The sequence below is a fragment of the Saccopteryx bilineata genome, chromosome 1 (genome assembly GCF_036850765.1).
Source record: "Saccopteryx bilineata isolate mSacBil1 chromosome 1, mSacBil1_pri_phased_curated, whole genome shotgun sequence".
Classification (NCBI taxonomy): Eukaryota; Metazoa; Chordata; class Mammalia; order Chiroptera; family Emballonuridae; genus Saccopteryx; species Saccopteryx bilineata.
The window spans coordinates 355,646,498-355,660,028 of NC_089490.1; the positions used below are offsets into that span (position 1 = coordinate 355,646,498).

Sequence of the window (13,531 nt, forward strand, 5' to 3'; positions counted from 1 at the left end):
TTTTTTCCACAGCCTCTCCAACACTTGCTATTACCTGTCTTGTTGATAATAGCTAATCTGACAGGTGAGAGGTGGTATCTCATTGTAGTTTGGATTTGCATTTCTCTAATAACTAATGAAGATGAGCATCTTTTCATATATCTGTTGGCCATTTGTATCTCTTCCTGGGAGAAGTGTCTGTTCATGTCCTCTTCCCATTTTTTTATTGGATTGTTTGTTTGTTTGTTGTTGAGTTTTATGAGTTCTTTGTAAATTTTGGATATTAGGCCCTTATCTGAGCTGTTGTTTGAAAATAACATTTCCCATTTAGTTGACTGTCTATTTTGTTGTCAGTTTCTCTTGCTGAGCAAAAACTTTTTAGTCTGATGTAGTCCCATTCATTTATCTTTGCCTTCACTTCTCTTGCCTTTGGAGTCAAATTCATAAAATGTTCTTTAAAACCCAGGTCCATGAGTTTAGTACCTATGTCTTCTTCTATGTACTTTATTGTTTCAGGTCTTATATTTAGGTCTTTGATCCATTTTGAATTTTAGTACAAGGGGACAAGCTGTAGTCGAGTTTCATTCTTTTGCATGTGGCTTTCCAGTTTTCCAGGCACCATTTGTTGAAGAGACTTTCTTTTCTCCATTGTGTGTTGTTGGCTCCTTTATCAAAAATTACTTGACCACTCGGCGGCAGCCACTGAGCAGATCGGACATCTCTCTGGATCGCGCACCTCGCTCGGCTTCCTCTGCAAGCATGTCTGACAAACCCGATATGGCTGAGATTGAGAAATTCGATAAGTCGAAATTGAAGAAGACCGAAACGCAAGAGAAAAACCCGCTGCCTTCGAAAGAAACGATTGAACAGGAGAAGCAAGCCGGCGAATCGTAATGAGGCACGCCCCGCCAATATGCACTGTACATTCCACAAGCATTGCCTTCTTATTTTACTTATTTTAGCTGTTTAACTTTGTAAGATGCAAAGAGGTTGGATCAGTTTAAATGACTGTGCTGCCCCTTTTCACATCAGAACTACTGACAATGAAGGCCGCACCTGCCTCTCCCATCCCATGGCCTGTCTGGCTGGCAGGGAAGGAAAAGAACTTGCATGTTGGTGAAGGAAGAAACTGGGTGGGACAGGGAAATCTAGAGTAAAAACCAACCTGATCCAAGAGGTCCTGCAGGCTGTTAAATGCGGTTTAATCAGAGTGCCATTTTTTTTTTGTTAAAGTGATTTTAATTATTGGAATGCACAATTTTTTTAATATGCAAATAAAAAGTTTTAAAACCTGAAAAAAAAAAAAAAATTACTTGACCATATATATGTGGTTTTATTTCTGGGATTTCTATTCTGTTCCATTGGTCTGAATGTCTATTTTTCTGCCAATACCATGCTGTTTTGATTGTTGTGGCCCTATAATATAGTTTGAAATCAGGTATTGTAATGCCCCCAGCTTCATTCTTTTTCCTTAGGATTGCTTTGGCTATTCAGGGTTTTTTATAGTTCCATATAAATCTGATGATTTTTTGTTCCATTTCTTTAAAAAATGTCATAGGAATTTTGATGGGAATTGCATTAAATTTATAAATTGCTTTGGGTAATATGGCCATTTTGATGGTTTGTAGTTTTCATTACATAGGTCCTTTACATTCTTTATTATGTTTATTCCTAGGTATTTTATTTTTTGTTGTGCAATCGTGAAGGGGATTATTTTTTTGAGTTCGTTTTCTAATACTTCATTGTTGGCATATAGAAAGGCTATGGACTTTTGTATGTTAATTTTGTATCCTGTGACCTTACTGTATTGGTTTATTGTTTCTAGTAATCTTTTTGTGGAGCCCTTCGGGTTTTCGATGTATAGGATAATATCATCTGCAAAAAGCGATACCTTGGCCTAGGCCGGTTGGCTCAGTGGTAGAGCGTCGGCCTGGTGTGCAGAAGTCCCGGGTTCGATTACCGGCCAGGGCACACAGGAGAAGTGCCCATTTGCTTCTCCACCCCTCCCCCTCTCCTTCCTCTCTGTCTCTCTCTTCCACTCCCGCAGCCGAGGCTCCATTGGAGCAAAGATGGCCCGGGCGCTGGGGATGGCTCCTTGGCCTCTGCCCCAGGCACTAGAGTGGCTCTGGTGACAACAGAGCGACGCCCCGGAGGGGCAGAGCGTCGCCCCTGGTGGGCGTGCCGGGTGAATCCTGGTCGGGCGCATGCGGGAGTCTGTCTGTCTCTCCCCGTTTCCAGCTTCAGAAAAATACAAAAAAAAAAAAGTGATACCTTTACTTCTTCTTTTCCAATATCGATGCCTTTTATTTCTTTCTCTTGTCTGATTGCTCTGGCCAGAACTTCTAGCACCACATTAAATAAGAGTGGAGAGTGGACAACCCTGTCTTGTTCCTGATTAAAGGTGGAAAGTCCTCAGTTTTATGCCATTTAATATGATATTGGCTGATGGTTTATCATATATGGCCTTTATCATGTTGAGATATTTTCCTTCTATACCCATTTTGTTGAGTGTCTTAAACATAAAAGTTGTGTTGTATTTTATCAAATGCCTTTTCTGCATCTATTGATAAGATCATGTGGTTTTTGTTCTTTGTTTTGTTGATATGGTGTATCACGTTAACCGTTTTATGTATGTTGAACTATCCTTGAGATTTTGGGATGAATCCCACTTAATCATGATGTATAATTTTTTTAATATGTTGTTGTATTCAATTTGCCAGTATTTTGTTTAGTATTTTAGCATCTGTATTCATTAGAGATATTGGTCTGTAGTTTTCTTTTTTTGTGCCGTCCTTGCCAGGTTTCATTATGAGGGTTATGTTGGCCTCATAAAATGTGTTTGGAAGTATTGCTTCTTCTTCAATTTTTGGAAGACTTTATGTAGAATAGGAACCAAGTCTTCTTTGAATGTTTGATAGAATTCACTGTATAACCGTCTGGGCCTAGACTTTTATTTCTGGGGAGATTTTTAATAGTTTTTTCTATTTCCTCCCTGCTAATTGGTCTGTTTAGGCTTTCTGCTTCTTCATGACTCAGTCTAGGAAGGTTGTATTGTTCTAGGAATTTATCCATTTCTTCTAGATTGTTGAATTTGGTGGCATATAGTTTTTCATAGTATTCTACAATAATTCTTTCTATATCTATGATGTCTGCGGTGATTTCTCCTTTTTCATTTTGGATTTTATTTATATGAGTCCTTTCTCTTTTTTCCTTGGTGAGTCTTGCCAAGGGTTTGTCAATTTTGTTGATCTTTTCAAAGAACCAGCTCCTTGTTTTATTAATTTTTTCTATAGTTTTTATGTTCTCTATTTCATTTAGTTCTGCTCTGATTTTTATTATCTCCTTTCTTCGGCTGGTTTTGGGTTGTCTTTGTTCTTTTTCTAGTTCCTTAAGGTGTTAAGTGGTTCACTTAGGCTCTCTCTTGTTTGTACATATAGGCCTGAAGTAATATGAACTTTCCTCTCTTATTACTGCTTTTGCTGCATCCCACAGATTCTGATATGTCATATTGTCATTTTCATTTGTCTGTATATATCTTTTGATCTCTGTGCTTATTTCTTCTTTGACCCATTCATTTTTTTAAAGTATGTTGTTTAGTTTCCACATTTTTGTGGGGGTTTTTCCCTCTTTTTTGCAGTTGAATTCTAGTTTCAAGGCTTTATGATCAGAAAATATGCTTGGTACAATTTCAATTTTTCTGAATTTGCTGATGTTATCTTTGTGGCCCAACATATGGTCAATTCTTGAGAATGTTCCATGTACACTAGAGAAAAATGTATACTCTGTCGCTTTGGGATGAAATGTCCTGTAGATGTCTATCATATCCAGGTGCTCTAGTGTTTTGTTTAAGGCCAATATATCACCTGACCAGGTGGTGGCGCAGTGGGTAGAGCGTCAGACTGGGATGCGGAAGGACCCAGGTTCAAGACCCTGGGGTAGCCAGCTTGAGCGCGGGCTCATCTGGCTTGAGCAAAAAGCTCACCAGCTTGGACCCAAGGTCACTGGCTCGAGCAGGGGGTTACTCAGTCTGCTGAAGGCCCGCGGTCACGGCACATATGAGAAAGTAATCAATGAACAACTAAGGTGTCGCAACAATAAACTGATGATTGATGCTTCTCATCTCTCTCCCTTCCTGTCTGTCTGTCCCTATCTATCCCTCTATCTCTCTCTCTGTCCCTGTAAAAAAAAAAAAATTAAGGCCAATATATCTTTATTGATTCTCTGTTTGGATGACCGATCTAGAGCCATCAGCGATGTATTGAGATCTCCAAGTATGATTGTATTTTTGTCAGTTTTTGTTTTAGGTCAATAAGTAGCTGTCTTATATATTTTGGTGCTCCTTGGTTTGGTGCATATATATTAAGGATTGTTATGTCTTCTTGATTCAGAGTCCCCTTAATCATTATGAAATGACCATTTTTGTCTCTGAGTACTTTTTCTGTTTTGTAGTCACATTATTAGATATGAGTATTGCTACACCTGCTTTGTTTGGGATGTTATTTGCTTGGAGTAGTGTTTTCCAGCTTTCACTTTGAATTTGTTTTTATCCTTGTTGCTTAGATGTGTTTCTTGTAGGCAGCATATAGTTGGATTTTCTTTTTTAATCCATTCTGCTACTCTGTGTCTTTTTACTGGTAAGTTTAATCCATTTACATTTAGTGTAATTATTGACACTTGTGGGTTCCCTATTGCCATCTTATAAATTGCTTTCTGTTAGTTTTGTATCTTGTTTGATTCTTCTCTTTTGTTTTTCTATCATTTGTTTTTGTTTGTTTATATTCCATACTTCTTTCTTCTGTTGCTACCTTTTTAAAGTCATGTGCTTCTGTGGTGGTTTTTTCAAGTGTGGTTACCATTAAGAATTGAAAAGGGTACCACCTACCATGTTCATTGTAGTACCCTATCTTATGAGTGTTTCTGCGCTTCATTGTCCTTTGCTACTGTTAATCTCCGTCCTCTCTCCCTTTTTTTTTCTTTTGTTGCCACAGTTTAAATTTGGTTTTATTGTGTTTTTGGTGGAGCTGTTACTTGTGGTTTTGTTTCGTTTTGTTCTTTGAATCTGGTTGGAAAACCCCCTTTAGTATTTCCTGGAGTGGGGGTTTTCTGATGATAAATTTCCGCATCTTTTCTGTATTTGTGAATGTTTTTATTTCTCCTTCATACTTGAAGGATAGCTTTGATGGGTATAGTATTTGTGGCTGAAAGATCCTCTCTTTCAGGGCTTTAAATATTGGGGTCCACTCTCTTCTAACTTGTAGAGTTTCTGCTGAGAAATCTGATGATAATCTAATAGGCCTTCCTTTACATGTTGTATTCTTCTTTTCCCTGGCTGCCTTGAGAATTTTTTCTTTGTCGTTGGTTTGTGCCATCTTCATTATGATGTGCCTTGGAGTAGGTTTGTTGTAGTTAAGAAAACTCGGTGTTCTGTTTGCTTCTTGAATTTGAGGCTTTAGTTCTTTCCACAGGCTTGGGAAGTTCTTGTCTATTTTTTGAGTATATTCTCCATTCCATTTTCTCTCTCCTCTCCCTCTGATATACCTATTATTCTTATGTTATTCTTTTTGATGGAGTCAGACAATTCCTGTAGGGCTTTCTTGTTTTTTTTAATTTTGGGGTCTCTTTCTTCTTCTCTCTGTTGTACCTCAAGTTGCTTGTCTTCTATTTCACTAATCCTACCTTCTATCTGGCCTGTTCTATTAGCTAAGCTTGTTACCTCGTTTTTCAGCTCGTGAATTGAGTTTTTCATTTCTGTTTTATTTGTTTTTATAGTTTCAATTTCCTTGGTAATATATTCTTTGTGTTCATTGAGTTGTTTTCTGAGCTCCCTAAATTGCCTTTCTGTGTTTTCTTGTATATCTCTGAGTATTTTTAGGATTTCTATTTTAAATTCTGTCATTTAGCTTCAAGGTTTCCAATATATTAAATATTTTCTCCATAGATTTTTCCACATCTATCTGTGTTACTTCTCTATCTTTTGTATCCATGATATTCGATTTCCTTTTTCTTAATGGCATCTGAGGGTGGTCTTGTTGATAGCACACAGGCATACTCACTCCTCGGCTTGAATGAACGTCCATGCCACAGTTAGCTTCCTCCACACCCTCAGCTCCCTCCCGACTCTCCGTTCCACGTGAAAGCAGCCCTTTCGCCTTCAGTGTGTGTGGAACTCCCGGATGCTCTAAGGATAGATTTTTCTGTCTCCAGTTGATGAATTTGTTGAAATTTTGGGGAGATCTGTCAGACGCGCTGCTCATGGTGCCATTTCCGTGACATCACTCAAAAAATTTTTTTTAATTAAAACTTTAAATACCATTTATATTAACACCCAAAAATACTCATGGATACATCTGACAAAAAATATGCAAAAGTTGTATACTAAAAAAACTTGTACATAACTGAAAAGAAGATCTAAGTAAACGGAGAGAGATGTCATATTCGTGGATCAGAAAACAATATTAGGATGTCAATTCTCCTTAAATTGATATATAGATTCAAAATCTCAGAAGGTTATTTGTAGAAATTGGTAAGCTGATTCTAATATATATGAAAAACAAGGGGCCTAGAATAACCAAAATAACTTTGAAAAAGAATAAAGTTTGAGGACTAACATAACCTGACTTCAGGATTTAATATCAAGTTAGAGTAACCAAGACTGTAGTAAAGGTATAGATGTAGATTAATAAATTAATAAAGCAGAACATTCCTTTGAGGATCTCTGTTGTGGGTGTTGATAGTCCTATTTTCTGCTGCTTTGTTTAATATATAGTGTTTCCTTTATCCCTCCTAACTCAGTGCCCCACTCATATTTCAAGCTGGGACCTACTCCTAATTTAGAGTTCTCTTTCCCCCTTTTGCCAACTTCTATTATGAATCTACCTTTGCCACCCAGCTTAGTGTATCCCAAGGTTCTCTTTACCAAGCCACAGTCACAGAGCTCCAGGGAAAAGCAACCTGGTCTCATCTCTCCAGGCAGAGGAGAACAGAAGCTCCATATCCACATATGCTGCAAATGGCTTTTCCAGTCTACCGGAATCATTACCAGCTAGAAGCAGTGGTCATTGGGACTTGGACGTGAGCTGCAAAGTATAGAATTGTGACAATAATTCCAGTGGCATGCGGACTTTTCCTGGATGTGGACTTTTCCTGGACTCCTGCTCCTTGTGACAGCTCCTAACAGACTGAACTGGGGTTGGGTTGCATTTATCAGGGACTTGGCATGGTGTTGGGGCCAACTTGGACTTGGTGAACATGTTAAGGACACTACTCTTTTATGGATTCTTGCTGTATTGGCCAAGAGTTTGCTTAAAGGCTTTAATCACTGTAAAAAAAAATAGAAGACTAGATAAAGAAGATGTGGCACATATACACCATGGTATACTATTGAGCCATAAGAAATGATGACATCGGATCACTTACAACAAAATGGTGGGATCTTGATAACATTATACAAGTGAAATAAGTAAATCAGAAAAAAACAAGAACTGCAGGATTCCATACAATGGTGGGACATAAAAACGAGACTAAGAGACATGGACAAGAGTGTGGTGGTTACGGGGGGCGGGGGGAGGAAAGGAGAAGGAGGGAGAGGGAGAGGGGGAGGGGGAGGGGAGGGGGAATTTCTTTTACAAAGAAAACTAGATAGAAGGTGACGGAGGACAATCTCTCTTTGGGTGATGGGTATGCAACAGAATTGAATGACAAGATAACCTGGACATGTTTTCTCTGAATATATGTACCCTGATTTATTGATGTCAACTCATCAAAATAAAAATTTATTTAATTAAAAAAAAGTGCCATAAATTTTCTTTTGAAAATTAACCAGAATTTCAGTTTCAAAATCAAAGGATAATCATGTTCCTTGAAAGTATACCAATTTCTTAATAATACTACATCTTGGAAACTGAAACAAACTGGTATATCAAAATGCTAGTAATCTAAACTACTCTGAAGAGAAAAAGGGGACCGTGTACAATTTAGATATCTGAATAATACTCACAAAAATTAAAATAACACTTCCAGAATTACTACTGAAACTACTGAATTTTACTAAATCCAGAAATGCTCCAATAGATCCCATTACATCTTGAAAGTAATTTCTAAGGTCCTTAAAGATCAGAGAAACAGAAATATATCCTTGAAAGCTTAGAAATAAAAGTGACCACTAGGAAATGATGGCTGTGATCTCACAGCTTTGTGTAGCACAAACTACGAGTAGTAATTGCTGTCTGCCTCAAAGCTACTCTGAAACAATGATAAGCATCTCATAAAAGTATTTTCCAGAATCATTACTCAGAACATCTTTACGAGATGGTCTATGTATCACACACATCTCTCTCTCTCTCTCTCTCTCTCTCTCTCTCTTTCTTTCTCTCCAGGGTGGGGCAAAAGTAAGTTTACATTTGTGAAGATGCACAAAACAGAGTTTATTCTTGTATTATTATTTATCATTGTATGATTTTCCATACAAACATCTGTAAACCTTTCACTCCACTTTGTATAAATATATATATTTATATATGTAATACATAATATAAACATGTAATGTTTAACTTGTATTTAGAAATATAAATTCTAACTGGTTTCATTAAAATAAATAAATAAATAAAATAAAGCAGAACAGAGAATCCAGAAGTAGACTTACACATATATATTTAGCTGATATTTTGACAAAGGGTAAAAAGGCAATTCATTGGAGAAAGAACAGTCTTTTCCACAGACAAAAATTAACTACAATGAATCATAGATCCAAATATAAAACTTCAAACTACAAAACTTCAAGAAGGAAATATATGAAAAAAAATCTATATAACCTTACTCAGACAAAAATTTCTTAGATACAACACCAAAAGCATAATCCATTTATAAAAACTGATAAATTATGCCCCACCACTAAAATTTAAAACTTTGTTATTCAAAAGATAGTTGAGAGAACAAAAAGACAAGCCAGAGTGGGTATATGTAATAGAGGACTTGCATCAGAACATACATAGAATTTTCAAAACTCAAATAAGAGCCTGACCAGGTGGTGGTGCAGTGGATAGATAGAGCATCGGACTGGGATGCAGAGGACCCAGGTGCGAGACCCTGAGGTCGCCAGCTTGAGTGCGGGCTCATCTGGTTTGAGCAGAGGCCCACCAGCTTGAACCTAAGGTCACTGGCTCCAGCAAAGGGTTGTTCAGTCTGCTGAAGGCCCGCAGTCAAGGCACATATGAGAAAGCAATCAATAAACAACTAAGGTATTACAAAGCACAACGAAAAACTAATGATCGATGCTTTTCATCTCTCTCCATTCCTGTCTGTCTGTCCCTGTCTATCCCTCTCTCTGACTCACTGTCTCTGTAAAAAATAAATAAATAAATAAAAATTCAAATAAGAAAACAACCCAATAAAAAATGGGCAAAAAATTTAAACAGGCAATTCAGCAGAGAAGATTAATAAATGGATGGCAAATAAGCAGATGAAAACATGTTCAACAACATTAGTCATCAGAAACACACAAATCAAAACCACAATGAGATACCACTACAAACCTATTAAAAAGGTTAAAATTGAAAATACTGGACATACTAAATGTTGGCAACAGTGCAGGAAAGCTATTAATTGTCATATAGTGCTAGTGGAAATGCAAAATATATAACTTTTTTGACAATTTGGCAGTTTCTTTAAAAAACCAACATACAAATATATGATCTCATCATCCACTCCTAGGCACTTTTCCAAGGGAAAACACATGTATATTCATAGTCCAATTGCCCACCAACAGTTAAACAGATAAACCTATAAAATGGAATACTATTCAGCAATATAAAGAACATGAATGAATCTCAAAGTAATTATACCGAGTAAAAGAAAACAAACTTAAAAAAAAAAAAGAGTACATACTGTATGATTCCATTTATATAAAATTCTAGAATATGAAAACTCTTCAGTAACAAAAATCACAGCAGTGGTTGCCCTCAGGATCTGGAGAGTGGGGAGGGGATGAGATGAAGGTATTACAAAGAGCAAACTTTTGAGGGTGATATGTTTGCTCGTTCTTGATATAAGTGAATACATATAGCAAAACTTTAAATATGTGCAGTTTACTGTATGTCAATTATACCTCAAAATTTTTTTAAAGAAAGAACAAAAAAGCTGGTAACTCTCCTGGTATTCTCTAGTCATGTAAAAACATCTCACTCTTTGGGCCTTGCTGTTACCCTAGGTCAACTTGCCGCCTCTCTTTGGACCTCCCTCACTTCCTCTTACTCTTATTCAACAGAACTTATTCAGTGTCTAAAATATGCCAAGCACAAAAGAAAACATAAAATGTGCCAACCACTATTCTAGGCCCTGCCAATACATGGTGAACCTAAGGAACATCTTTATCTATAAAATTATGGGTGAGAATTATCATCAAAATCTATTTCAAATGTAACATTTTAAAGGATCTCCAAAAAGATTCCTTTAGTGTTTTATATGTATAAATATATATATTAATTTATTCATTTTAGTGAGAGAGAAAGAGACAGAGAGAAGGGGAGAGAGGAGCAGGAAGCATCAACTGTCATTTGTGCCTTGACCAGGCAAGCCTGGGGTTTTGAACTGGCAACCTCAGCATTCCAGGTCGAAGCGTTATCCAATGCGCCACCACAGGTCAGGCCCTTTAGTTATATTTTTACCATTTCCTAATCAGACTGGTTCAAGAAGCTTAAGTGTCTATGCTGGATGAGGTAAGGCATCTGAACCATTTCTCCAGGCTACGAATCTGAGGCCAGTGGCAAAAATCCTGCTCTAGCATATTTGCAGTGTATCTCTCTGGGACATAAGGGATACTATACACCAATGGCAAAGACATTCCCATTATTCCTGGGAGCAGGGCACAAGAGTTGCCTGAAGGGTCTCTATGACACCCATTTTTCTGAAATGAGTCACACAAATGAGGGCTGGTTACCATTCCCTTCCATATTCCAAACCCCATGTTCTAACAAGTCCATGACAATATATGTCCTGGCCACAACCCAGACCAGAATAATTCAAATCAGCATGCTGTGGTGTTTGGTATTCAACAAATACACTGCTGATGGGTTAGGAACTGACTGCCTCAACCCTTGGGCAGACAGGCAATGCCTCGAGTGACTAGAGCCTCTCACTTTATAGCCTCTAGCTATGAGCCAATTCCTCCCTTTATTTAGTAAGCCTTACACAAATATTGTCGTTTCAAGTACACCACAACATAAAAGATTGAAAAGTCCTTATTTAAACTGATGGCTTGGGAGATGTTTCTCTAAACCTACTGTCTTGTAAAAGTCTCCATCCAGCTTCCCAGGACCACACTTTAGGAAGGGCTCAGAAATCTGAAGCCTAATGTATTATTCCAGGGGGCATGGATGACAGACAACATCAGAGTAGTCCACTTGCATGGGCAACATGTCCTCGAGCCTTAACCAAGAGGACTATCATCTTAATGAAATACTAGATCAAGAGCTGAAAGCTAAAGATAGAAGGCTAGAGAATAGTCAATGAAGGTAGGACATTGTCCAAATTATAACCAAAACATAGAAAACTGCTTGGATGTTTATTCATTCAGCAAATATTTATTTGAGCACAGTATACGTTAAGCATGTAGTAGGTATTTATATTTGGTAAATGAATGAACATTATATACAAAACAGCTACAAGGACATTGAACATCCCACAAGGAAGTGAACATAGCATAGTTCTTAATCTGACACCTCAAACCGAGACTATTGTCTGGCTACATTCATCTAGATGACGTTTCTGTGAACAAAAAGGCCTTTTCAATCAGGCAGGTAGCAAACTACTTTTAACATCCACATGTGCTAAGTAAGCACAACACTAGAAGTTGAGGCTAGAAAAATAAGTAAACACAGTCTGTGCTCTTAAATTGTTCCCTGTTAATGACAGCTCAGAACAGAGATTATAGAGGATAGATAAGAACAAAGCACCACAGGAGCAGAGCAGGACCCACCAACTCAGCCTGAAGGCATCAGAGAAGGTTTCACAGAGAAGACATAACAGGTAAGTTTTTGTGGCAAACACTATCAACCTCTTACTCATAACTCATTTGCCCCTTCTTTCTTGCTAAAAGAACCCAATATTGTTGAGGGTAACATTATATCCAATTCACTACTCACTTTCACAGCCTCCCTTAAACATAAATATGGTCACATTACACGGTTCTGGCCTGAGACAATGGAAGTTGTTGGGAATTTCTGGAAAAGTTTTGCTTTCTAAATAAGAAGGAAAATATAGCTGGTAGCAACTTCCCCTCTTCTTGCTCTGAATGTGAACACAAGAAGTCTCTTGTAAATATGAGACAACCAATGTGAACATAAAAGTCAATATACTAAGGACAGCTGAGTAAAAAAACAGAACCTCGGTTCCGGATTCCATGGTTGAGCAGCTGAACCAGTACCAGGAACCACCAATTCTGCACTTCTTGTTAATTTGAGAAAAATAACCCCCACATTTGTCTAACCCACAGCTGATTAGATTCTCTGTTACCTACACAGGAGCCACTACCAAATGACTCAATGTTTTAAGATAAAAAGAAGTTAACCAGGCAAAAAAGATAGGAAAGAGCATTTTGGGCTACAGGAACAACTTATGGAAAAGCTCAAACAGGGAAAGAAACGGGCATGTTTAGGCACAGGGACATGTCAGTGACATTATCCAAGAAGCAAGAAAGTACAGCAAGCAGGAGGCCTCACCTGCTTCGTCCACAGTGGTACACTTCTGGTACATGGATGTGCGGAGAGTAGGCGTCCGAACATTCAACAGCCTGATCTTGTCTACTCGGGAATCGAATACCCGGAGCACAGGGTCTTTATCATCATCATCATGACACATAATTTTATTGTCAATGAAAGAAGCAAACATCTGGGTCTCCAGGAATCTTGAGAGAAAGGGCAGGTAGGGCTCAGGCTGATCTGATAGAAAAGATGCCTGGTGGGACAAAGAAACAGTCATCAATAGGGCAAAGGAAAGGGGAAAAGGGTATGTCAGCCCTGACCAGCAAAGGCAACATACCCAAGGGTTCCATAAGGATAGTTCTATTCTGAAGCTTCCTAGTGAGCAAACAGCAAAATCTCTTCATCTTTTTTTTTTTTTTTTAGGGAGAGAGGGAGAGGAATGGAGAGAGAGAGAAGGAGAGAGAAGGAGAGAGAGGGAGGGTAGGAGAAAGAGAGAAAGGAAGAAAGAGGGAGAGAGAGGGAGGGAGAGAGGGAGCGAGGGAAAAGGAGAGAGGGAGAGAGGAGAGAGAAGGAGAGAGGAGAGAGAAGAAGAGAAAAGGAGAGAGAAGGAGAGAGAAGGAGAGAGAGAGGGAGAGAGAAAGAGAAAAAGGGAGAGAGAGAAGGGGAGGGAGAGAGAGAGAGACAGAGAGGAATATCAATCTGTTCCTGTATGTGCCCTGACCAGGATCTTAACCAGCAACCTCTGCACTTTTGCGACAATACACTAACCAACCCAGCTATCCGGCCAGGGCTCTTCATCATTTTGTAACACTGAAGGTAAATCACCTGAAAGTTAAGAACCAGAACTCTAAGGCAAC

The 13,531-nt window shown here is 38.2% G+C and overlaps 2 protein-coding genes across 4 annotated transcripts in view; one reads left to right on the forward strand and one right to left on the reverse strand.

Moving 5' to 3' along the window:
- Positions 1 to 13,531, reverse strand: part of DENND5A (DENN domain containing 5A) — a 98,421-nt gene that overhangs the window by 32,965 nt on the left and 51,925 nt on the right. For all 3 annotated transcript variants that reach the window (XM_066250920.1, XM_066250921.1, XM_066250919.1), the window contains one exon: positions 12,693 to 12,927. In XM_066250920.1, the coding sequence (XP_066107017.1) occupies positions 12,693 to 12,927 (235 nt within the window). The remainder of the gene's footprint in view (positions 1 to 12,692; positions 12,928 to 13,531) is intronic.
- Positions 670 to 1,124, forward strand: LOC136320674 (thymosin beta-4). The gene has a single exon (XM_066253840.1). The coding sequence runs from the start codon at positions 739 to 741 to the stop codon at positions 871 to 873; it is 135 nt and encodes a 44-aa protein (XP_066109937.1). The 5' UTR covers positions 670 to 738; the 3' UTR covers positions 874 to 1,124.